General features: G+C 45.7%; 1 protein-coding gene across 10 annotated transcripts in view; it reads left to right on the top strand.

The window, feature by feature from the left end:
* Nucleotides 1-957: 957 nt before the first annotated feature.
* The window catches only part of IP6K2 (inositol hexakisphosphate kinase 2), a 33,592-nt gene continuing 8,079 nt past the window's right edge, over nt 958-26,470 (top strand). For 2 of the 10 annotated variants that reach the window (XM_003926313.3, XM_010337079.3), the window contains exons 1-2: nt 961-1,039; nt 25,771-26,102. In XM_003926313.3, the coding sequence (XP_003926362.1) occupies nt 25,901-26,102 (202 nt within the window). In that variant the 5' untranslated portion in view covers nt 961-1,039; nt 25,771-25,900. Of the gene's footprint in view, nt 1,040-4,691; nt 4,778-14,621; nt 14,720-18,040; nt 18,170-25,770; nt 26,103-26,470 lie in introns of those variants that run through there. The other 8 variants (XM_010337077.2, XM_010337080.3, XM_074403904.1 and 5 more) reach the window with 7 other exon arrangements.

The raw sequence follows: 26,470 nt of genomic DNA on the forward strand, positions 1-26,470 counted from the left end.
AGGAAACCAGGAAGACATGGAGCCCTGGAGACCACATGCCAAGGTGAGAGCAGCTGCTCATAGGAAGTCTCTCCTGCCCACTGTTAAAAGGTCAGGGATATTTATTTATTTTCCTTTTTTGTTCACTGCTGTATTTCCAGAACAGAGTGTAAGTGCTTAATAAAAATAAACACTTGTTGAATTAAAGAGTGTATGAGTGAATTTACACCTTTGCAAATGCCCAGTACACAGGACTGCAACATTGGCCTCCTTTACAGAAACAGCAGAGATCAGGTAGGAGGCTCTAACCCTCTCCCTTGCCTTTCACAGCTTCGCTGACATTCAGTCAGGTGAGAGCCCTCCTGTCCAACACAGGCCCAAGAAAAATGAGCCTCAGACAATCCCTGTGGTATGGAGCTTGGTGGGAGCGGGGTTGGGCACTGGGTCACCCACCTGTTCCCAGAAAACTCTATGGCCACTTTCTGTCTACCTCTCCATATCTAATAATCTGGCTGTATATATAACCATTTCTTTGTCCACCGTCTACAGTCATTCTTCTGTCCATCTTTCCGTCTGTTCACATCCAATCTTCTGTCCATCTGCTAGAGTGACCAACTTCCCAGTTTGCAGCGGACTGTCTCGGTGTTAGCCCTGAAATTCCTCCATCCTGCGAAATCGCTTAGTACGGTCAAACCAGGACTGTCGGTCAATCCATATATTTCCCAGGTATCCTGCTGTCCATCGGCCCGCGCGGTTCTTCGGTCCACCCAACAGCCCATCTGACCCCTCCTGGCCACCCTCCCGACGGAGGACAAGGCTCCGCCCCCTCTGGCCCCGCCCCCAGTCCCCACCTTTTACGGAAGCTGCTGCCGCGAATCCTGGCACCCTAGCAACAGCGCCTTTCAGGCTGTCCAGTCCGCGTGCGCGGCTCCTAGGACGAGCCAATAGCGAGGAGCATCGGGAGCGAGGTGTGGGGGGCGGGGCTCGGCCTGGCAGCAGCCATTTTGGTGCGAGAGAAACAATAGGACGGAAGCGGCGGGGAACCGAGCCGAGGCAGCAGGTAACGCCCGCGTTTTTGGGACTATGGCCCTAGTTCCCCAGGATCTTTGAGGGAGATTTTTTCTGGGCTGCTGGGAGACGTGGTCTAAGTCTTCTAGGTTATTTGGTAAGGACGTCTCCCGTGGTCATTGTGGGGGAAATCTCCCGGGGTCCCTGCGGATTCGATTTTTCTGGGTCATTTGGGAGGAGCCTTGTTTCTTCCGATCAATGGAGAGAGATTTCCCCGGTTTTGGGGGTGCAGAATCCTGCTCGGTCGTTGGAGGGGTCTCCCGGGTTTTGCGGGGGCAGGATCTTTCCGGGTCATTGAGGAGATCTTCCCGGGTCTTAGGAAGCCCAAGATCTACAGTGTCATTGCGGGGTCTCCCCTGGTCATTGATGGCCACCATCTCCCCGGATATTTGGCGGGGGGAGAGAGGTCTTCTTCCCGTATCTTTGGATTAGGGAGTCAGCCCAGCGCCTCAGGTACTGTTACCTGGGGTCGGCAGATGTGCAGCCATTTTGAGGGTTGAATGCCATTTGGGCCCGTCAGATGGTGTTCGATGAGGGAATCTACACACAACCTTATTATGGAAAAAAAGGCCTTAAAATGGATGAGAGGACACCTTTATAGTGATATTTGCACTCTTTGCATTTAATTATAGACTGCTTTTGTCTTTTGCATCCTAATGGTTTATTTTATTTTAGGATTGTATTCGGTCTCATAACAAGAAAGCCACAGTAGCAGAAAAATGAGTGAAAATAAAATATGGAAACCAGTAAAATCTAGTGCTACTCAATACCAGGGGAAGTAGAACTAGTTACTGCTTCCAATTAAGCATTTCGGTAGCACGTTGTACATAGAACAATAAATCATCTTGAATAGTTTTTTAAAAAAGTACTGAAACTTTGGAACGTGGTAATAAAAATGTTGCAGATCATCAGTTCTGTGATACTTTTAATAAAGGACCATGATTACAATAATTTTGTTTAATTCCAGTGTTTAAACTGTTTGCTGTATTTGCATTTGTAGCCAGGTAACATTTTTAGTGAACTAAGATGCTTATTTGTATAGGTTGTTGCTGTGGGGTTTGTGTAATTGCATCCTGTAACGTGGGTGTTAAGTTTAAGGAGAAGCTTCAGGGTGTAGTTTTAACTTGAGCCACTATCAGAGTTAGAAAGGACCAAATGAATACCTTATCATATGTGACATAATAGGCCAGTTGATGGCCTAGTAACTTTTCTTCTTGAGAAAAAGTTAACTATTAACTATCATTTCTTTCATTTAAAAATTTTTTTATTTTCTGTGGTCTTGTCTGACATTGTCATTTCGATAGATTTACCTGCTTTGTGACTTTAGAATTCACAAGCATTGTTAGAAATCAAATGGAAAATCACTTGAACCCAGGAGTTCAAGATCAACCTGGGCAGCATAGCAACACCCTATCTCTTAAAAAAAAAAAAGAGAGAGGCAGAGAGAGAGAAAGAAATCAAATGGATAAGAACAAGGACTACAATTGATACAATTGTAGAAACCAGGTTTGTTTGTTTTTTTGTTTGGTTTGTTTTTTATGCAGAGCCTGGGTAGGGAAGGAGCAAGGAGGAAGAGGGGAGATCTAGAAACTAGGGTAACAAATGTAATAGACTTTTGTGCTTCATAGCTTCGGAGGTAACAGACAGATACACTGTGTGCCAGCCCTGTATCTGAGCAGTGGGATGTGTGGGGAAGGAAGGAGCAACCACTGACTGATGAACCTTTGCTAGTCTCCCTTCTAAGAGGGATGGCAGAGCCTTCTGTTAGCTCCTGAGATGTCACTGGTATCTAGGCAACAGGGATGAGCCTGAACCTCCCTGAGGCCAGCTTGCTGAGGTGAAAATTTTCCATTGTTTGGCTCGTGAAGAGGATGCATTGGGGAAGAATTTTCCCTTTAACTGAAGTTATTTCCCCTAGTGGGATAATCATCTTAAGTAACAAATTGAACACATTCTTATACATTAGAAAGTAGGCAGATGATTATTCTCAGTTATTACATTTTAAAACATGTTTGGTTTTTTTTTTTTTTTTAATAAATTATGTTTTTGTCTGTTTGTGTACCGTGTAATAAAAGTAATAAGAAGTAGTACTGTTTTTTTTTTTTTTTTGAGACGGAGTTTCGCTCTTGTTACCCAGGCTGGAGTGCAATGGCACGATCTCGGCTCACCGCAACCTCCGCCTCCTGGGTTCAGGCAATTCTCCTGCCTCAGCCTCCTGAGTAGCTGGGATTATAGGCACGCGCCACCATGCCCAGCTAATTTTTTGTATTTTTAGTAGAGACGGGGTTTCACCATGTTGACCAGGATGGTCTCGATCTCTTGACCTCGTGATCCACCCGTCTCAGCCTCCCAAAGTGCTGGGGTTACAGGCTTGAGCCACCGCGCCCGGCAGAAGTAGTACTGTTTTACAGTATATTCTGATGGCAAGAAAATGTCCTTTTCTCCAAAAATTGAATTTAGAACCCACCTCAGAATTTGGAGAAGTTAATTTGCTGAGATGATGCACAGTTGACTTGGGTCTGTCACCCATCACCAGCTTCAGCAGTTACCAACTCTGGCCAATCTTTTTTCATCTGCACTTTGCCCACCCTAATCACTGCTCTACCTTTTAAAGAAAGGGCCGGCCTGCTGGTTCACACCTGTAACACCACTTTGGGAGGTGGAGGGGGATGGATCATGAGGTCAGGAGTCCGAGATCAGCCTGGCCAACATGATGAAACCCTGTCTCTGCTAAAAATGTAAAAATTAGCCAGGCCTGGTGGTGGGTGCTTGTAATCCCAGCTACTCAGGAGGCTGAGGCAGGAGAATCGCTTGAACCCAGGAGGTCGAAGTTACAGTGAGTGGAGATTGTGCATACTGCACTCCAGCCTGGACGATAGAGCAAAACTCCTGTCTCAAAAAAAATGTATTTTTTCTTGAACTCCTGACCTTGTGATCCACCTGCCTCAGCCTCCCAAAGTGCTGGAATTATAGGCGTGAGCCACTGCACCTGGCCCAAAACCCCTGAATTTTAAAGGGAGCATCCCAGAAATTTGTTTTTTCATTTTTATTTTTTATTTTAAGTGATGGGGTTCCACCATGATGGCCAGGCTGGTCTTGAACTCCTGACCTCAGGTGATCCACCCACCTCGGCCTCTCAAAGTGCTAGGATTACAGGTGTGAGCCACCGCGCCCGGCCCTTGGTTTTGTTTTTTGAGATAAGGTCTCACTTTGTCACTCGGCTGGAGTGCAGTGATGCGATCTTGGCTCATTGTAGCCTCGGCCTTCTGAGCTCAAGTGATCCTTCTGCTCCAGAACCCTAAGTGGCAGGGACTACAGGCACCCCCACACCACATCTGGCTAATTTTTGTATATTTTGTAGGGATAGGGTTTCGCCATGTTGCCCAGACTGGTCTCAAACTCCTGAGCTCAAGCCATCTGCCTGCCTTGCCCTCCCAGTGTTGGGATTACAGGCGTGAGCCACATCGCATGGCCCTGAAATGTCATTTTCTCTTTATGTATTTCAGGTGTAAGAGACAAGGAGCTGGCCACAAAATCTACAGTACTATTATTCTGCCTAAAAAATAGGATAATACCTTAATTTTTTTCAAATTAAGTCATATTTAAATGTTCCCAGTTATCTCAGTTGTTTTTGTTTGTTTTAGACATGGGATCTTGCTGTGTTGTCCAGGTTGGCCTTAAACTCAACTGATTTCTCACACTTCAGCCTCTCAGATAGCTGGGACTACAGGTATGAGTCGTCATGCCCAGCTCATTAGTGGTGGTTTTTTTTTTTGACGGAGTCTTACCCCTGTTGCCCAAGCTGGAGTGTAGTTGTGCAATCACAGCTCACTGTAGCCTCATCTTCTCAGGCTCTGGTGATTCTCCCAGAGTAGCTGGAACTACAGGAACACACCAGTGTGCCTGGCTAATATCTGTTAATTTTTATTTATTTTATTTTTTTGAGACTGAGTCTCACCCTGTCACCTTGGGAGTGCAGTGGCATGCTCTTGGCTCACTGCACCCTCCACCTCCTGGGTTCAAGCAATTCTTGTGCCTCAGCTTCCCAAGTAGCTGGGATTATAGGCGCTTGCGACCACACTCAGATAATTTTTGTATTTTTAGTAGAGACAGGCTGGTCTCAAACTCCTGGGCTCTGGTGTTTCTCCTGCCTCAGCCTCCTAACATGCTGGAATTACTGGTGTGAACCGCTGTACCCAGCCTCATTAGTAGTTCTGTTCAAGTCAGGATCCAGATAAATTTTGCACATTGCATTTGATAGAAATAGCTCTTTTATCTCTTAAATTTATACATGCTCCCTCTGTTTTTCGTTTTGTAATTTATCTGTTGAAGCAAATAATGTCTTGTCTTGGAGTTTCCCATATGTCAGCTTTTGCTGATCACCGCTTGTGCTTTATACCTTTTGGCTCTGGTGGCTGGATTTGTGGGTTTGAAGGGGTGTGTGTGTGTGAAGGCAGGGTCTTGCTATGTTTTCCAGGCTGGTCTTGAATTCCTGGGCTCAAGCAATCCTCCTGCCTTGGCCTCCCAAAGTGCTGGGATTACAGGCATGGGCCACTGCACCTGGCCTGAAGGGGTGTCTCTTATTTATCTTTTCAGTGAAGAGGTTGAGAAGGAACTACCATGGCTCATTAAAAATGAGCCTCACGCCGGGCGCGGTGGCTCAAGCCTGTAATCCCAGCACTTTGGGAGGCCGAGGCGGGTGGATCACCAGGTCAAGAGATCGAGACCATCTTGGTCAACATGGTGAAACCCTGTCTCTGCTAAAAATACAAAAAAGTAGCTGGGCATGGTGGCGCATGCCTGTTATCCGAGCTACTCAGGAGGCTGAGGCAGGAGAATTGCCTGAACCCAGGAGACAGAGGTTGCAGTGAGCCGAGATTGTGCCATTGCACTCCAGCCTGGGTAACAAGAGGGAAACTCCGTCTAAAAAAAAAAAAAAAAAAAAAAAATGAGCCTCACTCCACTCTGAGTGCAGCGGTGGCAGTAGTGGGGGTTAAGAAAAAAAAAAAAAAAGCCTCGAAGTATAAATTCTTAGGGATATCAGGAACCTAAAAGGCCACATAATATGAAACCCTCCTCCCTCTGTGTTACGTGGTCCAAGGAGTTTGGACCCTAGATTTCTGTATGGGACTGGGAGGAGATTCTGACTCTTGGCCTCCAGGAAGATGTAGATGTTCTGCCTCATGTGTCTGTTCACACGTTTGTTCAGACACCAATGTAGCACCCTTCGATCATAATTCACAGTTATGGAAACCTTGACCCCTGTAGGTAATTCCCAAATCTGTTTTCAAGTGAGGTTCACTTCAGCTCCAACCCCACTGCTCACAACTGTCTGCTGAACCTTTCTTGAGTGCTTGACCATCCCCTTTATATTTAAGTGTCTGCATTTCAATATCTCCTCATCTATTTCTGACTCCATGAACAAAATGTTTGTCCCAACTTGTGAAGGCTCAATATCTGGGTCACTGTTTATAGTGATTTCATCTATCAGCAGTTTTGAGGATAAAGTCCATGGTTGCCTACTCCCTAGATTATATGCAGAGTTCAGTGGTGTGCGTTTTTAAGGAGAGGCCCACAAATGTCAAATTTTTTTTAAGGCAGGCCTTAACTCTTTTGCTCAGGCTAGAGTGCAGTGGTATGATCATGGCTCACTGCAGCCTCTGCCTCCTGAGCCCTAGTGATCTTTCTACCTCAGTCCCCCAGGTAGCTGGGACTATAGGTGTGTGCAACCATGCTCAGCAATTTTTATTTTAAAATTTTTTGTAGAGTTAGGGTCTCCCTGTGTTGTCAAGGCTGGTATTAAACTCCAAGACCAGCCTGGGCTCAAGCTGTCTTCCCACCTTGGCTTACAAAGTGTTGGAATGACAGGTATGAGCCACTGTTCTTGGCCTGCTGGTTTTGTCTTAACACTCTTTTTTTTTTTTTTTTTTTGAGATGGAGTCTCGCTCTGTTGCCCAGGCTAGAGTGCAGTGGCACAATCTCGGCTCATTGGAACCTCCACCTCCCAGGTTCAAGCAATCCTCCTGCCTCAGCCCCCGTAGTAGATGAGATTACAGGCACATGCCACCATGACCAGCTAATTTTTGTATTTTTAGTAGAGATGGAGTTTTGCCATGTTGGCCAGGCTGGTCTCAAACTCCTGACCTCAGGTGATCTGCCCACCTTGGCCTCCCTAAGTGCTGGAATTACAGGTGTGAGCCACTGCGTCCAACCCTTGTTTTAACACTTGCTATGATTATATTTAATTGAAGCCATAATTTTTGTAAAAGTGGGAAATCACTTTTTTAATTTTTTTTTTTTTTTGAGACGGAGTTTCACTCTTGTTACCCAGGCTGGAGTGCAATGGCATGATCTTGGCTCACTGAAATCTCCGCCTCCTGGGTTCAGGCAATTCTCCTGCCTCAGCCTCCTGAGTAGCTGGGATTACAGGCACGAGCCACCATGCCCAGCTAATGTGTTGTATTTTTAGTAGAGATGGGATTTCACAATGTTGACCAGGATGGTCTCGATCTCTTGACCTCGTGATCCACCCGCCTCGGCCTCCCAAAGTGCTGGGATTACAGGCTTGAGCCACCGCGCCCGGCCCACTTTTTAAATTTGAGATGGAGTTTCACTCTTGTTACCCAGGCTGGAGTGCAATGGGGCGATCTTGGCTCACTGCAACCTCTGCCTCCTGGGTTCAAGCAATTCTCCTGCCTCAGCCTCCTGAGTAGCTGAGATTACAGGCACGCGCCACCATGCCCAGCTACTTTTTTGTATTTTTAGTAGAGACGGGGTTTCACCATGTTGACCAGGATGGTCTCGATCTCTTGACCTCGTGATCCACCTGCCTCTGCCTCCCAAAGTGCTGGGATTACAGGCTTGAGCCACCACGCCCGGCCACAAAAGTGGGAAATCATTTAATGTTTGTTTGTTCGTTCGTTCGTTCTTTCTTTCGCACTCTTTTTCTTTTTTTTTCTTTTTGAGACGGAGTTTCGCTCTTGTTACCCAGGCTGGAGTGCAATGGCGCGATCTCGGCTCACCGCAACCTCCGCCTCCTGGGTTCAGGCAATTCTCCTGCCTCAGCCTCCCGAGTAGCTGGGATTACAGGCACGTGCCACCATGCCCAGCTAATTTTTTGTATTTTTAGTAGAGACGGGGTTTCACCATGTTGACCAGGATGGTCTCGATCTCTCGACCTCGTGATCCACCCGCCTCGGCCTCCCAAAGTGCTGGGATTACAGGCTTGAGCCACTGCGCCTGGCCTTTTTTTTTTGTTTTTGAGATGGAGTTTTGCTCTTGTTTCCCAAGCCACAGTGCAATGGCGTGATCTTGGCTCACTGCAACCTCCGCCTCCCGGGTTCAAGTGAATTCTCCTGCCTCAGCCTCTCGAGTAGCTAGGATTACAGGCTCACACCACCACGCCTGGCCAATGTTGTTTGTTTTCTCTGTGTATCCACCTATCTTACTTGAGACACTCCTATGCGTTTTTGAAATTGAGTGTCTAATCCCAAACCTAAGGAAGAGTAAAACTTCTTTTAATGGAATAAAACGTGTTACCAAGAAGCAGAACATCTGGCTCTAGTGTTGCTGACTTTGCACTTAGTTTGTGAGAATGTGCCTAGCTGGAACATGGGCTAGATCTCACAAGTCTGGGTTTGTGGGAGGCTGCCACACTGCCTGGTCTGGCCCTGGGGCACTGTGGCCCAAGTTCCCCAGGCCATATTGCTCTACCTTAACCCCACCTGTCAGAAGAGCCCACCTTTCATTACTCCTTGCCTTGAACCTTGTCTTCCTCTTTTAGTTTGGTCTGCTTTGGGGACAACTGTTGTCCTTCCTACCTGAAGCTGCACACTCAGAAATGAGATGACCCCATGGGCAGTGGGAGCTTGTCTCAGCTTTCATGGGATTGTGAAAATCTCACATCCCTCTTCAATATTTGTTTTATAAGAATAGTAGGTTATTTTTGCTTTGCAAGTGTGAAACTAACATTGGATATTACTTTTTGGTATAACTATTCGCCTGCCCATTCAGATTTTTATCTGCTGTAGTCTTTGAGATACATACATATATATATATATATATATATATATAAAATTATTATTTTTGGAGACAGAATTTCCCTCTGTTGCCCAGCAGTGATGTGATCTTGGCTTATTGCAACCTCTCCCTCCCAGGTTTAAGCAGTTCTCTTGCCTCAGCCTCCTAAGTAGCTGGGCCTGCAGTCTTCTGCCACCAGCTAATTTTTTGTATTTTTGTAGTGACGGGAGTTTCACCATGTTGGCCAGGCTGGTCTCAAACTCCTGACCTCAAGTGATCTGCCCACCTTGGCCTCCCAAAGTGCTGGGATTACAGGTGTGAACCACCATGTCCAGCCTTAACATATATATTTTAAATACAGACAGTCTCGGTTGCCCAGGCTGGAATACAGTGTAGCAGTTATAACTCACTGTGGCCTCAACCTCCTGGGCTCAAGTGATCCTCCTGCCTCAGCCTCCCAGGTAGTTGGGGCTACAGGCACATACCAGTGGATCCCACTCCTTTAAAATTTTTTTTTTGTAGAAACAGAGTCTCCTTTTTTTTTACCCAGGCTGGTCTGGAACTCCTGGCATTAAGCAATCCTCCTGCTTCAGTGTCCCAAAGCGCTAGGATTACAGGTGTGAGCCACTGCATTCAGCAAAGATCACTTTCTACACAAATTTGATGGTATTGCTGAGGCTGCAGCTACATTTGTTTGGGGATTAACCTAACCCCAAGCCTGTCCGCTTTCACTCTGATGCCCATTTGTTTAGATGTGCTTTAAACTTGATGTCTGTGGACTGTGCCATGGTTTCCTTCCTCCTGATCAGCAGAGGGTGGTGTGAAGTTCAGTTAACCTGCTTTTATGGGGTGCCCTGTGGAGGTGTGCAGACCTGGTATCTCCTTGGCCCTGGTGCTGAAGAGTCATCATATTTCTTGACAACTTGCCTAGTGACTCAAGGAAGAAAGAGGAGGGCTGAATGTAGTATACTTGACTAAGGAATGTATTTTTTTATGAGCTTGAACAACCTGACAGGAAGAACAAAAATAACTTATTAAACCATCTTTTTGCACATTGCTGAGATTATGACCTTCCTAAATTAGTTGGTTCTTATTGAACATTTTCAATTTTTCAGCTATTATTAATAGAAGTTTTACTTTTTTTTTTTTTCCAGTGGAGACAGGAAGGAATAAGGGAGGAAAATAACAAACAAGCAGCCAACCAATATTTCATTTAAACCTGTGAAATGCTGTGCAATTACTGAGGAGTGATTTACCTCTAATTATGTTGTCACTTTTAGAGTAGGTATAATATGGTACTGAGAAGAATGTATGTTTTGTGCATTTGGGGTGGAGAGTTTTGTAAATGTTTATTAAGTTTACGTGTTCCAGGTCTGAGTTCAAGTCCTGGATATCCTTGTTTATTTTTCTGTCTCGTCGATCTAATATTGACAGTGTGATGTTAAAGTCTCCCACTATTATTGTGTGGGAGTCTAAGTCTTTTTATAAGTAATTAAGAACTTGCCTTATGTATCTGGGTGTTCCTGTATTGGATGTGTATATATTTAGGATTGTTAGCTCTTGTTGCATTGATCCTTTTACCATTATGTAATGATGTCCTTCTTTGTCTCTTTTGATCTTTGTTGCTTTAAAGTCTATTTTATCAGAGGCAAGAATTGCAACTCCTGCTTTTTATTTATTTATTTTTTTGCTCTCCATTTGGTTGGTAAATCTTCCTCCATCCCTTTGTTTTGAGGCTTTATGTATCCTTGCATGTGAGATGGGTCTGGGTGCAATATACTGATGGGTTTTGGCTTTTTATCCAATTTGCCTGTCTGTGTCTTTTGATTGGGGCATTTAGTCAATTTAAGTTTAGGATTAATATTAATATATATGAGTTTAATACTGCCATTTAATGCTAGCTGGTTGTTTTGCCTATTAGTTGATAAAGATTCTTCATTATGTTGATGCTCTTTACCTTTTTTTGGATGGCTGTTAGTGGTATATTTTTGGAATGGCTGTTAGTGGTTCTTTCAGAAGCTCTTGTAAAGCTGGCCTGGTGGTGATGAATTCTCTGAGTACTTGCTTATTCACAAAAGATTTTATTTTTCCTTTGCTTATGAAGCTCAGTTTGGCTGGATATGAAATTCTGGGTTGAAAGTTCTTTTCTTTAAGGATGTTGAATATTGGCCCCCACTCTCTTCTGGCTTGTAGGGTTTCTCCTGAGAGATCTGCTGGGAGTCTGATAGGCTTCCCTTTGTGGGTAACCTGACCTTTCTCTCTGGCTGCCCTTAGTATTTTCTCCTTCATTTCAACCCTGGTGAATCTGACGATTATGTGCCTTCGGGTTGCTCTTCTGGAGGAATATCTTTGTGGTGGTCTCTGTATTACCTGGAGTTGAATATTGTCCTGCCTTGCTAGGTTGGGAAAGTTTTCCAGAATAATATCCTGAAGAATATTTTTGAGCTTGGATTCATTCTCTTTGTCACATTCAGGTACACCTATCAAATGTAGATAGGTCTTTTCACATAGTCCCATATTTCTTGGAGATTTTGCTGATTCCTTTTTACCCTTTTTTCTCTAATCCTGTCTTCTCGTTTTATTTCATTGAGTCGGTCTTCGACCTCTGATATCCTTTCTTCTGCTTGGTTAATTCGAATGTTAAAACTTGTGCATACTTCGCGAAGTTCTCGTATTGTGTTTTTAACCTCCATTAATTCACTTATATTCCTCTCTAAATTATCTATTCTCATTAGCATTTCGTCAAACCTTTTTTCAAGGTTCTTAGTTTCTTTGCATTGGGTTAGAACATGTTCTTGTAACTCACAGAAGTTTCTTATTATCCACCTTCTTGACAATTCATCACGCTCATTCTCCATCAGGCCTTGTTCCCTTGCCGCTGGGATCCCCTGAAGGAGGAGAGGCATTCTGATTTTGGATGTTTTCAGCCTTTTTGCGCTGGTTTCTTCCCATCTTTGTGGATTTATCCACCTGTCTTTGTAATTGCTGACTTTCAAATTGGGTCTCTGAGTGGACATCAACCTGGTTGGTGATATTATTTGTTTCTTTGTTTTCCTTTGGCGGACACCCCTCCATCACAGAGCTGGACCTTCCTGGGTTCACCTGTGCTTGCTGTGAAACTCTCAACTGGGAGCTTTTCCAATTGCTGTTTTTTTGTGGGGGTGGGACCAGCTGAGCCCAATCACCTGGCTCCCTGCCTAGGAGCCCCCTTTTTATCTTTTCCTGATTGAACGGTCGATTCTCTCCCAGGTGCCCCAGTCGCCCGCTGAAAAGGCACCGGGATCTATGCAATTTCCCATGCGGCAACCGTGCTGGCTGAAACAGCGGTGCTGAGATTCGTGGTGCTTTTCTGCCGGGGAGTCTCCCGGTTTGGCTCCCCACTTCGGTCCCCCTTTCAATCAGCTGAATGGGCGACTCTGCCTTCCTGGAGCTCCAGATGCCAACTGAAAGGGCATCCAGTCCCGATACTCTGCACTGAGAACCGCTGTGCCAGGGCGCCAGCAAAACAGCCACGCCAGCCAAAAGAGTCGCTCTGGCGACCTGTGGGGCTCCTCCGCTGTGAATCTCCTGGTCTGTGGGCAACAAAAATTCATCTGGAAGTCTGGCGTCCACTCACTCCCTGTGCTTTCACTGGGAGCTGCAATCCTGAGCTGCTGCTAGTCGGCCATCTTGAATCTCTCTTCAAGAAGTTTTACTTGTAAGGCAGTGAAAGGTGTCATTCCTTGAAGAGTATCTGTTCTTCCAGACAAGTGCCTCTGGAGGAGAGAGAGCTCAGTTGATTACAGACCGGCTACTGGAGGGCTTAGGTTTTTCTTGCTTCGTGTTTATATTTGAGCATGAGGACAGGAGTGTCTATCCCTTCCTCAGGTCTTTGGGCTGCCTCTGCCCTTTATAGATTCTGTGCTGGGACTTTGGAAATAACACCGCAACAACTTCCAGGGTCTCATGTTGAAGACTTTATGGGTTAGTCAGAATGCTGCATTTACATTGGGAAGGCCAGAGGAGGACGATAAATGCAGGATACAAGGTCCTGGGGCCTTTGGGAGGGTAGAACTTACAGGGGTGCCAGTTGGCAGCTGACAAGCTTAGATTCTGGGGCTTAAAAACTAATGGATGTGTGGCCTGGTGCGGTGGCTCAGGCCTGTAATCTCAGCACTTCAGGAGGCCGACATAGGCAGATCACTTGATCCCAGGAGTTTGAGACCAGCCTGGGAAATGTGGTGAAACCTTGTCTCTTCTAAAAATAACAAAAAATTAGCTCAACATGGTGGCATGCGCCTGTAGTCCCAGCCACTTGGGAGGCTGAGATGGAAGAATCACTTGAGCGCAGGAAGGCAGGGCTGTAGTGAGCCATGATTATAACAGCTGCACTTCAGCCTGGGAGATATGAGTGAGACCCTGTCTCAAAAAAACAAAACCAAAACTAATGGATGTGACCAGCAGGACTGGGGCAGGTGAGGCCTGGGAAAGTAAGGGACAGTACCCCTGGGATGATTTATCTCATACTCAAGGACCGTTTTTACCTTGGAAAATAACTTAAGCTCGTTATGATCGAGAAAAGGGTATGATGTTAGAACTGGAAGTAGTTTGTTGGCCTTCACTGCTGGTCTTGAAATGCAATCTTATTTTATTCTTATTTTTATTTTTTTTTAGAGACAGTCTCATTCTGTCATGCAGGCTACAGTGAGTCTCGTAGCTCACAATAACCTCAACCTTCTGTGCTCAAGTGATCCTCCTGCCTCAGCCTTCTGAGTAGTTAGGAGTATAAGCGCATGCCACCAAGCCTGGCTAATTTTTAAAACATTTTTTTGTTTTAAGTCTCCATGCCTGGCCTCAAATGCCATCTTGGTTGACTGAATCCACTGCCTTCCTCACAAGCTGGGTGATTCTGAAGAGATCAGTGTGACCTTTGCTTTGGAACTGTGAATGCAGTTGAACTTGATTTCCCCCCAAAAAATTTTAAAATATTTTGCTGTGTCTTATTTTGGAGAGCTATCTCAGGACTTCTGAAGGATAATTGGCAAGTGTCTCTTTATTAGGACATAGTGCTGTGATTGGTTCAGTCTTAAGAATTTTTTCACAGTTGTATGTCATTCTTTTCTGGGCTGATCTGGAAGAACACTGACTGTACTCAGGCAGAATGGGTTGCGTGATACAAGCTGCTAGATTGCTGCCATGAACCTGGAATAGTTTGCAGATCCTTGTGGGGAGTATTTGTCTAAGTGAGATGTTGAAAGGACCCAGAGGAAATTGTCAGAGTTCCCTTAGTCACGGGAACTGGTGCAGCATAGGGCACCCTTTTGTCCCTGCTCCAGCAAATCCAACACTCAGGGGTGCTTGCCTGGGCAGGTCAGGGATACCCTGCCTCTGTGGCTGCCCATTGGGACTGAATCACTTTTGGCACTCTTTATTTCAGAGGATGAATTAATGTGTCATTTGGGTTTGGCAGTGAGCTTAAGAGCTAAACGGGGTAAACATTGCCCACTGGCAGGAAACATGTCGTCTTGTCTAAAGCTAATTGGACCATTATTTTTTTGTTTGTTTGTTTGAGACAGGGTCTTGCTCTGTCTCCCAGGCTGGAGTGTGGTGGTGCGATCTTGGCTCATTGCAACCTCTGTTTTCTGGTCTCAAGTGATCCCTCCACCTCTCCCTCGTGAGTAGCTGGGACAACAGGCATATACTATCATGCCTGGCTGTTTTTTGTAAAGACAAGGTCTCACTATGTTGCTAGGGTTGTTACCAAACTTCTGGACTTAAACAGTCCTCCTGCCTTGGCCTCCAAAGTGCTAGGATTACAGGTGTGAGCCACCACACTGGCCCTGTGGGGCCGTTACTTATTGGCATACGAGAGAACCCGTAACTTGAGGTAGCAGAAATCTCTCACAGATTGAGACCTCTGAGCAATTTTGGCTTTAGTCTGAGAGAGTTGCTTCTCTGTGTTCCTGTTGAGTTACATTTCTTCCAACGTGGTGGGAGACTGGTGACTGAGAATTGTCCTTAAGAGAGGGGTAACTGGCTTTTCAAAGAAGACTGACAACTCTCAGGATGTGTATGGAATACATTTAGCCATTTGAAGAAAATTTGGCCAGATGACCCATGGTTTGTAATCCTAGCACTTGGAGAGGCCGAGACAGAAGGATCACTTGAGGCCAGGAGTTCAAGGCCAGCCTGGGCAGCATAGTGAGCCCTCATCTCTTAAAACAAAATAAAGTTTGATATATTGATAAAGGGGACATAATGACACCTTAGAATCAATCACTGTTTTAGCTAGCAGCTTTTAAAATTGCTAAAATTCTTTATAATTCCAGCAGGTTATTCTGATAAACATTTCTTTATTATTATTTATTATTATTATTATTATTTGTTTTGAGACAGGGTCTCGCTCTGGCACACAGGCTGGAGTACACTGGCGTGATCATGGCTCACTGCAGCCTTGACCTCCAGTGACCCTCCCACCTCAGCCTCCCAAGTAGCTGGGATCACAGGTACGTGCCATTGCACCTGGCTAATTTTTTAAATTTTTGGTAGAGACAGGGTCTCCCCATCTTGCCCTGGCTGGTGATGAAGATATTTCTGGGTAGACTGAAAGTTCCTTCGTCCATGTTTCCCTTACCTTGGAGCCCTGTAGTCTGTCATTCCAGAAATCTGGTTAGATGAGGCAAAGAGATAGGGCAGTGTGGTCCTGCTCGTGGTTCTAGAAAGGAGAAGCAGCTGGGAGGCTACTGTGTCCCTTATGGAAAAGCTTGTCCAGATTTTTGGAACAGAACCTTCTGTTTTGGTGGAAGGAACTATATTATTATATGACTTTAATGAAATCACTCCAGTTAAAACCTGTGGTTTCTTTTTTATTAAAACCAGAATGAAATGCTATTGAGGGCTCCTAGCTTCTAGTGCCTTGTATACACTTTAAGGACAGTGTGTGTTGTGGTTGTTATTCTCACTTAGAGTGAAGCTCTGAGTACAAGGGTGGGTTGCATCAGTGTTTTTTTCTAGATGGATTTAAAACCATCAAGAGCTAGGCAGCCATCTGTGTTTTCCTGTTTCAATCTTGGATCCTCCTCTTCTCCCTGTATTTTCTCTTTCAGTTATAAAGGTATTGTGTGCTCAGAGTTGGAAGATATTATAAGAAGCTTGAAAAATTCATAAAACTGCCGGCCGGGCGCGGTGGCTCAAGCCTGTAATCCCAGCACTTTGGGAGGCCGAGGCGGGTGGATCATAAGGTCGAGAGATCGAGACCAACCTGGTCAACATGGTGAAACCCCGTCTCTACTAAAAATACAAAAAAAATTAGCTGGGCATGGTGGCGCGTGCCTGTAATCCCAGCTACTCAGGAGGCTGAGGCAGGAGAATTGCCTGAACCCAGGAGGCGGAGGTTGCGGTGAGCCGAGATCGCGCCATTGCACTCCAGCCTGGGTAACAAGAGTGAAACTCCGTCTCAAAAAAAAAAAAAAAAAAAAAAAAAAAAATTCATAAAACTGAAAAGAGGGGAATCATGATCTTACCATCTCTAGTATAGGGCAGGTTTTGTGGTGTCCGAAGCTTATATAAAATAATTTAAGCTGGGCGCGGTAGCTCACACTTGTAATCCCAGCACTTTGGGAGGCTGAGGCGGGCAGATCATAAGGTCAGGAGTATGGGACCAACCTGTCCAATATGATGAAACCTCGTTTCTACTAAAAAATACAAAAATTAGCTGGGCGTGGTGTTTTGAGCCTGTAGTCCCAACTACTCGGCAGGCTGAGGCAGGAGAATCACTTAAACCTGGGAAGTGGAGGTTGTAGTGAGCCAAGATCGTGCTGCTACAATCCAACCTGGGCAACAGAGTGAGACTTCATCTCAAAAAAGTAATTAATTAATAAATCAATAATTTAAAAATATGTAACATAAATAATTTGTAAATATACATGTAATCATGAATGCCATCTTTAAACAAAAGAACGTACAAATACAAGGGTGGGCACGGTGGGTCATGATTGTAATCCCAGCACTTTGGGAGGTTGAGGTGGTAGGTGGATCACCTGAGAACATACCATTGCACTCCACCCTGGGCAACAAGAGTTGAAATTCTGTCTCAAAAAAAAAAAAAAAAAGAATGTACTATGAAAACAAATTAGGTAAGAAAGTGAATGTTTAGATTGAAAGAAAAATCACCAAAAATTACACATTTCAAAGTGTGGAAGTAACTTCTGCAGTACTTATATCCCTACATTTTGGGACAGCAGTTTGACTACCTCTTTCTTTTTTATTTTTTTGGGGACAATCTCATTTTGTCACCCAGGCTGGAGTGCAGTGGCACGATCTCACCTCCCTGCAGCCTTGACCTCCCAGGTTTAAACTATTCTCCTGCTTCAGTCCCCCAAATAGCTGGGACTACAAGCATGTGCCACCATGCCTGGCTAGTTTTTGTATTTTTAGTAGAGATGGGGTTTTGCCATATTGCTCAGGCTGGTCTTGAACTCCTGAGCTTAAGCAATGTGCCTCCCAAAGTGCTAGGATTACAAGCCTGAGCCAGTGCACCTGGCCTGACCACCTCTTTCTATAATAACAGTGTTAAAACTTTCTGTAGAGAGAACAGAAGGGTCACCATAGTCACTCCTCAGGGTAGTTGATCCCATCTTTTATTTATTTGTTTGTTTCACATAGGGTCTCAGTCACAAAGGCTGAAGCTCAGTGGTATAATCAGAAATCATTGCAGCCTCAAACTCCTGGGCTCAAGAGATCCTCCTGCCTCACCCTTCTGAGTAGCTAGGCCTACAGATGTGTAGCACCACAACTTGCTAATTTTTTTGTAGAAATAGGGTCTTTCTGTATTGCTGAAGCTGGTCTTGAACTCCTGCTCTCAAGCATTCCTCCTGCCTTGGCCTTTTAAAGTGCTGGATTATAGATGTACCATGGTACCCAGCCCGTTATTGCTAACAACATAGATAAGTTTCTTTCAGTTTCAGCACTCATCACATGTCATTTCAATTTTTAGGATTGTTGTCCTATTTGGGAAACCTGTATCAACTTTCTTTCACACATGAGCTGTGAGACTTCAAGGCATTCAAGGTTTCTTATGCAGTGACTGCAGGGCCTTGGAAGGGGGCAGGCAGCCATGGCCCCTGTGAGTAGCTGGTACTTTTTGTTAGTTTTTGTATGTATGTGATAAAATGTATATAACATAGTTTCCCATTTTAACTATGTTTGAGTGTACAGTGTGTACAATTCAGTGACATACCTGGTACTTTTTGGCAGTCTTTTTTTCTGTAAATTTTCATAGTTTAAACAACATAGATTATACACTTAATATATGTATAAATGATCTCTGTGCAGCAGGAGAAGTCTCTCTCTGTCTCTGTCTCTCTCTCTCTCTCTCTCTCTCTCTCTCTCTCTCTCACACTCTCTCTTTCGTGCGCACACACACGCCCCCCGCCCCCCACCCCACCCCCCGCCCATCTCTCTCATCTTTCGTCTCTCTGTCTCAGTCTGTTGCCCAGGCTGGAGTACAGTGGCATGATCACAGCTTTCTGTGGCCTTGACCTCATGGGCTCAGGTGATCCTTCTGCCTCAGCCTCCTGAGTAGCTGGGACTATAGACATGCACCACCACACCCAGCAAATTTTTAATTTTTTGTAGAGACTCAGTCTCATTATATTGCTCAGGCTGGTCTTGGAATTCCTGGGCTTTTAAGTGATCCTCCCATCCTCCCACCTCAGCCTCTCAAAGTACTGGGATTACAGATGTGAGCCACCATCCTGGCCAGATTATACAATTTTTTTTTCTTTCCTTTTTTTTTTTTTTTTTTTTTTAGAGACAGGGTTTCACCATGTTGGCCAGGATGGTCTTGATCTCTTGACCTTGTGATCCACCCGCCTTGGCCTCCCAAAGTGCTGGGACTACAGGCGTGAGCCACTGTGCCCAGCCAGATTATACAATTACATATCTTCTTTTTTTTTTGAGATGGAGTCTTTCTTACTCTGTTTCCCAGCCTGTACTATAGTGGCACAATCTCTGCTCACTGCAACCTGCACCTCCTGGATTCAAGCAATCCTCCTGCCTTAGCAAGTAGCTGGGGATACAGGCACATGCCACCATGCCCAGCCGATTTTTATATTTTTAGTAGAGATGGGGTTTCGCCATGTTGGCCAGGCTGGTCTCAAACTCCTGACCCCCCTGACCTCTGGTGATCCACTTGCCTCAGCCTCTCAAAGTGCTGGGGTTACAGGCGTGAGCCACTGCGCTTGGCCCATCTTCCTTCTTATAACTTAAAAGTTTATCATAAGCTGGGCACGGTGGCTCGAGCCTGTAATCCCAGCACTTTGGGAGACTGAGGCGGGTGGATCACAAGGTCAAGAGATTGAGACCATCCCGGTCAACATGGTGAAACCCCGTCTCTGCTAAAAATAGAAAACATTAGCTGGGCATGGTGGCGCGTGCCTGTAATCCCAGCTACTCAGGAGGCTGAGGCAGGAGAATTGCCTGAACCCAGGAGGCAGAGGTTGCGGTGAGCCGAGATTGTGCCATTGCACTCCAGCCTGGGTAACAAGAGCGAAACTCCGTCTCAAAAAAAAAAAAAAAAAAAAAAAGTTTATCATAAGTGAGGCTGGGCGCAGTGGCTCAGCGCCTGTAACCCCAGCACTTTGGAAGGCTAAGGTGGGTGGATTACTTGAGACCAGGAGTTTGAGACCATCCTGACCAACATGGTGAACCCAGTCTCTACTAAAAAATACAAAAATTGGGCCGGCCATGGTGGCTCACGCCTGTAATCCCAGCACTTTGGGAGGCCGAGGTGGGCAGATCACAAGGTCAGGCATTCGAGACCAGCCTGACCAACATGGTAAAACCCTGTCTCTACTAAAAATACAAAAATTATCTGAGCATGATGGTGCACGCCAAAAATACAAAAAGTCTCTGGGATTACTGAGTAGTAATCCCAGGAGGCTGAGGCAGGAGAATTGCCTGAACCTGGGAGGTGGAGGTTGCAGTGAGCCAAGATTGTGCCATTGCACTCCAGCCTGGGTGACAGAGTGAGAATTTGTCTCAAAAAAAAAAAAAAAAATTAGCCAGGCATGGTAGCACGTGCTTGTAATCTCAGCTACTCGGGAGGCTAGGCATGAGAATCACTTGAACCCGGACGCAGAGGTTGCCATGAAGTGAGATTGCACCACTGCACTCCAGCCTGGACAACAGAGCGAGACTCTGTCTCAGGAAAAAAAAAAAAGTATAAGTGGCCCAGCGCAGTGGCACGTGCCTGTAATCCCAGCACTTTTGGAGGCAAGGCAGGAGGATCATTGGAGATCAAGAGTTCAAGACCAGCCTGAGCAACATAGCAAAATCCCATCTCTACACAGAAATACAAAAATGAGCCGGATGTGGTGGCATATGCCTGTAGTTGTCCCAGCTACTTGGAAAGCTGAGTTGGGAGGATCACTTGAGCCTGGGTGGACCAGGCTGCAGTGAGCTGAGATTACGCCACTGCATTGCAGCCTTGACAATGGAGACCCTGTCTCAAAAAAAGAAAGTATATCGTAAGCATTTTCACCTGGTTAAAAAAATATAAAATTGATAAGAAAGCTCTTTATGGTATCCTAATAGTCCGTTGTATAATTGAATGAAAAAAATATTTTTGTTTCATTCCTCTCCTATTGCTGGATGTGGAGGTGAATGTGTTCATTGTCAAGGATGATATAGATGTCCTGATTTTATGGAGCAGTGGACTTGAATTTTATGGAGTTTTCCTGAGGTTGATAGTAGTGTGATTGTAGTTGATGGTACCCAGACAGGTCAATTTGGTGTTCCCACAAGACATCCTTTCAGAGTCAGACATTGACTGTTTTCTTCCTGAGTTTATTTTACTAAAAATGTTTTTAGTTTTTTATTGTTTGTTTTTTTCTTTGAGTCAGGATCTTGCTCTGTCACCTAGGCTGGAGTGCAGTGGTATGATAGTAGCTTGCTGTATCTCTAAACTCCTGGGCTCAAGTGATCCACCTCAGCTTCCTGAATAGCTAAGACTATAAGCAGGCACCACCATGCCCTGCTATTTATTTTTAATTTATTGTAGAGATGGGGGTCTTGCTGTGTTGCCCAGGCTGGCCTCAAGCTCTTAGGCTTAAGCAATTCTGCCCTGGCCTCCCAAAGTGCTAGGATTACATCTGGCCTTACTCCTTTTTGCATATTCATTTTGTCACCAGGGATTGTACCTCATTTGTTGACACCTTCCTTGAAAGTTCAAGTTGAGGGAATAGTTTTTCTTTTCTTTTTCTTTTTTTTTTTTGAGATGGAGTTTTGCTTTCATTGCCCAAGCTGGAGTGCAATGGCATGATCTTGACTCACCGCAACCTCTGCTGCCTGAGTTCAAGTGATTCTCCTGCCTCAGCCTCCTGAGTAGCTGGGATTATAGGCATGCAACACTACGTCTGGCTAATTCTGTATTTTTAGTAGAGATGGGGTTTCTCCATGTTGATTAGGCTGGTCTTGAACTCCCAGCCTCAGGTGATCTGCCTGCCTGGGCCTCCCAAAGTGTTGGGATTACAGGCATGAGCCACCGTGCCTGGCCAGGAATGGTTTTCTTTTGGCATTGTGCTGTCACACTTTAAGGCTGGACTGGCAGGCTCATTGCTCAAGAGGCCTTCTGTATATACTCAAGACTAACTCATGACCTCTCTTTACTTTGCCTGCAAAAGATGGGGATAGTTTTTATCTTTTATTTTTATTTTTGTTTTCTCTTTTTTTAAATTTAAATTTTTGTTTATTTTTAGTTTTTAGTTTTTTAGTTGGAGTCTTGCTCTGTCACCCAGGCTGGAGTGCACTGGCATGATCTCAGCTCACTGCAACCTCTGCCTCCCTGGTTCAAGCAGTTCTCCCACCTCAAGCCTCCTGAGTAGCTGGAATTACAGGCACATGCCGTCACGCCCGGCTAATTTTTGTATTTTTTTTTTTTTTTTTTGAGATGGAGTTTCGCTCTTGTTACCCAGGCTGGAGTGCAGTGGCGCAATCTCGGCTCACCGCAACCTCTGCCTCCCGAATTCAGGCAATTCTCCTGCCTCAGCCTCCTGAGTAGCTGGGATTACAGGCATGCGCCACCATGCCCAGCTAATTTTTTTTGTATTTTTCGTAGAGATGGGGTTTCACCATGTTGACCAGGATGGTCTCGATCTCTTGACCTCGTGATCCACCCGCCTCAGCCTCCCAAAGTGCTGGGATTACAGGCTTGAGCCACCGAGCCCGGCCGGTAACCGTTAATTTTCTAGCCTTCCAGGGAAACTGAGCTTTAGACCCTAGAGGTCGCACTGCAGAAAGAGAGAGAGAGAGAGAGAGAGAGAGAGAGACACCGAGAGACAGACAGACAGACAGACAGGTAACATGGAGATTGGCGCATCTGGTATAGTTGGCTTTTCTTTCTTCTGGTGTAGTTGAAGCCCCTACTGAGGAAGCTGATTTGCTTTGTAATCTTTGGAAAATTGATCCTTCATTTTCTTGCAGAGATAGGGGCTGTGAGGGACCCTAGAACAGAAGCTCCGCTTATTTGCAACTCCAAATGTGAGAAGTATGTTTTATAGTGAAGCCATACTTATGTTCATATTGAGAGTTTGAATATAATTGAAACAAAAGGATCATAAAATAGGACTTACCTTATTATGTGCAGTGCACCGATATTTTGCAAGAGTGCTGGGATTCTAAGCAGGAGCCACCATACCTGGCCTGGATTGTGTTTCTAAGGCCTCGCCCATGAGGAGCATCTTGTGCTTTAACAGTTTTATAATACGGTGTCTGACATGTGCTTTGGTACTGGCCGGTGGACCATGAACCAGTAGCTTCTTTTGGTATTACTCTTATTCAAAAGGTCTTTTCAGCAGACTAGTGTCAACCAGTCTGGAGAAAAGGCTTTTGTGGCCAGACTTTTCAGAGCTCCATCTTGGGGATAGAGCCAGGAATGGCTAGAATGTACTCATATTTACAGTCCCATTGCCTGTGTTCAGTTTCTGGACTCTTCTCAATATATGCCGTCCTGGAGGCTTTTGTGGTGATGAGAAGGTAGTACCAAGCGATGAGAACCTTAGGTTTAGATTGTCTGCTCTTTGCATATGGGAAAACTTATTGATTCCTAGCCCTTGAGGTCAGTTGAGGCCCACAGTCAGGCACTCTCTGAAAGGAAGAGATTAACACCAGTGTACACTCTTTAAAAGAAGCTACTTTATAAATAAAAAATATTAACTAGGTGTGGTGGCATGTGCCTGTAGTCCTAGCTGGTTGGGAGGCTGAGGCATGAGTATCCCTTGAGCCCAGGAGTTTGAGGGTATAGTGAGCTATGATCCTGTCATTGCACTCTAGCCTGGGCAACAGAATGAGACCCTGTTTACTTTAAAGAAAAAAAAAAAAAAGTAAAATAAAAATTGGCCAGGTGCAGTGGCTCGTGCCTGTAATCCTAGCACTTTAAGGAGGCCAAGGTGGGTGGATCTCCTGAGGTTAAGAGTTCAAGACAAGTCTGGCCAACATGGTGAAATCCCATCTCTACCAAAAATACAGAAAAATATTGGTCAGGCGTGGTGATGGGCACCTATAGTCCCAGCTACTTGGGAGGCTGCGGCAGGAGAATCGCATGAGCCTGGGAGGCAGAGGTTGCAGTGAGTGAGATTGCACTTCAGCTTGGGCGACAGAGCAAGACCCCATCTCAAAAAAAAAGTAAAAATTAAGCTGGGCTGGGCCGGGCGCGGTGGCTCAAGCCTGTAATCCCAGCACTTTGGGAGGCCGAGGCGGGTGGATCACGAGGTTGAGAGATCGAGACCATCCTGGTCAACATGGTGAAACCCCGTCTCTACTAAAAGTGCAAAAAAAAATTAGCTGGGCATGGTGGCACGTGCCTGTAATCCCAGCTACTCGGGAGGCTGAGGCAGGAGAATTGCCTGAGCCCAGGAGGCGGAGGTTGCGGTGAGCCGAGATTGCGCCATTGCACTCCAGCCTGGGTAACAAGAGCGAAACTCCGTCTCAAAAAAAAAAAAAAAATTAAGCTGGGCAGTGCCAGAGATCATGAGCCCTAGAGGCAGCTGTGTGGGTTCATTTGGGAGATGTGGCTTATTGTCCCTGGCCCTGGGTGAGTTTCCTAATCTTCTCTAATCAGCTTCATTGTTTGCAGTAGGGAGAGTAGTGTCTACCTCAAAGAAAGTATCGTGAGGACCAAATGGCGTAAGAAATTCCTGTAATAAGCCTGATACATAATAGGTCATTTCTCCACATAGAGGACAGAGGGCACATCTCGTCCAGATCCATCCTCACTCCTCCTCTCTCAGTTGGAATCATGGGAACTGAAGGAGTTCCCAATAAAATCCCTGTACAGATACTGAAATGTAACTCAAGCCCTCTAAGAAATGCTAGTAGAGACTGCATAAATTAGACCAAACACAGAACGAGTGCAGCATGCCCTGTACCAGTTAACGGTGCATACAGAGATGTTCTTTGCTGATGATGCATCCAGTGCATGGCTTTGTGAGTGGATTCGAGCCTGATTGCCCCAAGAGCACAACTTTGGTGTAAAAGTGTGCTCCGGCTTTTGGTGATCAGGTTAGAATGCTAAAAATAGTCAGTGACCTAGAACACTGTCTTATCTTTTTTTTTTTTTTTTTTTTTTTTTGAGATGGAGTTTCACTCTTGTTACCCAGGCTGGAGTGCAATGGCTCGATCTCCGCTCACCGCAACCTCCGCTTCCTGGGTTCAGGCAATTCTCCTGCCTCAGCCTCCTGAGTAGCTGGGATTACAGGCACGCGCCACCATGCCCAGCTAATTTTTTGTATTTTTAGTAGAGACGGGGTTTCACCATATTGACCAGGATGGTCTCGATCTCTTGACCTCGTGATCCACCCGCCTCAGCCTCCCAAAGTGCTGGGATTACAGGCTTGAGCCACCGTGCCCGGCCTGTCTTATCTTTTTAAATGGAGTTAGCCAGCCTTGATCAGTTGATTTTAGATACAGATGTTAATCATTAAAGCTGGACCCAAGCTCCATTGCTAATAAGGTTAATGGGGCTTGTCTTTCACCTTGGGCAGGAGCAGTGTGTGTAGACAACCTGGACAAGTAAACAATGAGTCTTACTATATAATGATTAAACAGGTTTTCCCTATATTTAAATGCATTTTATAAAAATACAATTAATAGGAGACCTGGGCATCATTCCCATTAAGCTTGACATTCTTACTGGAAAATGATAAGATTTGGCCGGGTGAGGAGCTGGCCGGGCGTGGTGGCTCACGCCTGTAATCCTAGCACTTTGGGAGGCCGAGGTGGGCAGATCACCTGAGGTCAGGAGTTCAAGACCAGCCTGGCCATCATGATGAAACCCCATCTTTATAAAAAATAAAAAATTAAAAAAAATAAAAAAGAAAATGGTAAGATTTAATCCAGGAATTAGGCTTGAAATTGTGATTTCACCTCACCATTGCATCAGTTTTGCCTATGGTAGTGGCTTTCTAACACCACAGTGGGGCCTCTGCCTTTTTAGGGGCACCTGGAACCCATTCCTTGCCTGTCAGCATCGAGCCCCGCCCCTATGAGCTCATGGTGTTTTTGTTTTTCTGCTGGAGAAGGCGGGGCCAAAGTGGGTGGCATGGGCGGAGCCCCGCTAGAGCTCGGACTGTTTGTCTTTGTCTTTCTGCTGGAGGAGCAGGGTGAACAGCTCTAAGGCACTTGCTACGCTACCTCGAATCCCCATGTCATCCTTGTGTTTGCTTCCAGCAGAGTGTCCTGGCCAGAGCAAGCCAAGAAACCAAGTCGAGAGGGACACACAGACAGACAACAGACAGAAGACGTACTGGCCGCTGGACCCTGCCGCCTCCCCCTTCTTCCCACCATCTGCGCCCGGAGGATGAGCCCAGCCTTCAGGGCCATGGATGTGGAGCCCCGCGCCAAAGGCGTCCTGCTGGAGCCCTTTGTCCACCAGGTTGGGGGGCACTCATGCGTGCTCCGCTTCAATGAGACAACGCTGTGCAAGCCCCTGGTCCCAAGGGAACATCAGTTCTACGAGACCCTCCCTGCTGAGATGCGCAAATTCACTCCCCAGTACAAAGGTAAGCCCCAGCTGCTGGAGGCGCTGCCACACTGGCGAGGAGATGTGAGGGATCGTGGCCATAGAAGGCCCTGGCAGCCATCCCTGGAGCCCTCACTCCTTCCCACTCTGTGCTTTTCCTCCCTCTCCTCCTCCTCCTTCTCCTCCTCCTGGCCCTCAGCCCAGCACCTCACACCCTCAGTTTTCAAGCCTGGTAAGATTGCTCAATTCTGTTTTGTTTTGTGGATTTGAGTTTGATTTTGGTAGAAGTGTAGTTGGGTTTTATGTTCAGGTGTCTCTTGATCACAGTAACCCACAGTCCCCCATGGTGGGGATGGTGGGGGAAGACTTTGGGAGGATTTTACCCAGAATACCTGACGCCTGCTTTTT

This window comes from Saimiri boliviensis, chromosome 8 (genome assembly GCF_048565385.1).
Source record: "Saimiri boliviensis isolate mSaiBol1 chromosome 8, mSaiBol1.pri, whole genome shotgun sequence".
Classification (NCBI taxonomy): Eukaryota; Metazoa; Chordata; class Mammalia; order Primates; family Cebidae; genus Saimiri; species Saimiri boliviensis.